Source organism: Gavialis gangeticus, unplaced genomic scaffold (genome assembly GCF_001723915.1).
Source record: "Gavialis gangeticus isolate Ggan-Ray unplaced genomic scaffold, GavGan_comp1, whole genome shotgun sequence".
In the NCBI taxonomy this organism is placed as follows: Eukaryota; Metazoa; Chordata; order Crocodylia; family Gavialidae; genus Gavialis; species Gavialis gangeticus.
Genome location: NW_017728993.1, coordinates 5,826,919 through 5,828,059, shown reverse-complemented (window position 1 = coordinate 5,828,059; position 1,141 = coordinate 5,826,919). Strand labels below are relative to the sequence as shown.

Here is a 1,141-nt window from a genome sequence, read left to right as displayed (position 1 = left end):
CTTTTATCTCCACTTCTTTTTCGGACACTTGTTTCCTAGCGGTAAAGTCCATACCATTCAAATCTTGTCCAAAGAAATATCAAGCAGAATTCTTTCCTTTGTTTGTCTCTTGTGCTTTGGTTTTCTTTTGTTGTTGTCGCTTTTGTAGTTTGAATAAGTCACTGTATAAAGAAGATGCCCTTGTTTCGGTTTGTGACCCTTTACTTATTTTTCTCATTAAAAGTCTTCTTTGTGTTTTTTGTTGATGTCGTACACTGCTTGATTTCATTTGGGATTTGTGTTTTCATTCTTTTCTTTTACATTTCTTTTGCTCATGGTATCAGAAGATGATGCTTTTATTGACAAACTGCCCACGTTTGAAAGGCGCTGTGAAACACCTGCAGGTACTGTACTAGCAGAGTGGTTTCAAGAAATGTGGATTGAAAATCCAAGCCATTATCTCATCAGAATGTCTGTAAACCTCATGGATGTGCTTCTCGCCCAACCACCATGAGTGTCCAGTGCATATCAGATGCATACTTGTGTTTTAAAAATGGAACTCGTGCCACAAACAATTGCAGCACATTGCATGACAGTTTCTCAGTGACAAAAAGGATTGATAGGTGATATGCTGTTGCTTTGTGAACTTAAAATTTAAAGGAATAATTTAACTGCTCAAAAGTGCATCTAGTTATTTCAGCAGAATATAGCATCAAGTGAAGTTTGTTTTCTGGTACTTTTCAAGGAGGTGAGAGTCCAGGTAAACTGACAATTCTGGGAAAAAATTCAATTGATCACTTCCTCCCATGTGTATTTTGACCAGAAATTTGATGTCCTCTAATGCAATAAAAATATACATTTTCCTAGCACTTATTTCCTAACATCAATGTTGAATACAAGTTACAACATCCTCCCCAATAAAGTGTGCTGATTCTACTTTAGCACTGTAGAGACACCACTGGAGATGAAGAAGGAAAAAAAAAGTGACAAGTTTGTCAAAACTAGTGCAGTTAAAATATGCTTAAACCAGCCTGCATGAACAAGAAGCCTTTTCTACTCCACCCATAGACAAAAAACTGTCAAGAGGGCAAAAATCCACCCCCTCCCCCCAATCTTATTGAAATGGCACATTTCATGCTGTCAGCAGAGGCTACCATCCCTG

The 1,141-nt window shown here is 37.6% G+C and overlaps 1 protein-coding gene across 3 annotated transcripts in view; it reads left to right on the top strand.

The window, feature by feature from the left end:
* Positions 1–1,141, top strand: part of SGIP1 (SH3 domain GRB2 like endophilin interacting protein 1) — a 233,691-nt gene that overhangs the window by 175,934 nt on the left and 56,616 nt on the right. For 2 of the 3 annotated variants that reach the window (XM_019528431.1, XM_019528429.1), the window contains one exon: positions 324–383. The exons of the other annotated variant lie outside the window; for it this stretch is intronic. In XM_019528431.1, the coding sequence (XP_019383976.1) occupies positions 324–383 (60 nt within the window). The remainder of the gene's footprint in view (positions 1–323; positions 384–1,141) is intronic. 3 annotated transcript variants of the gene reach the window in all.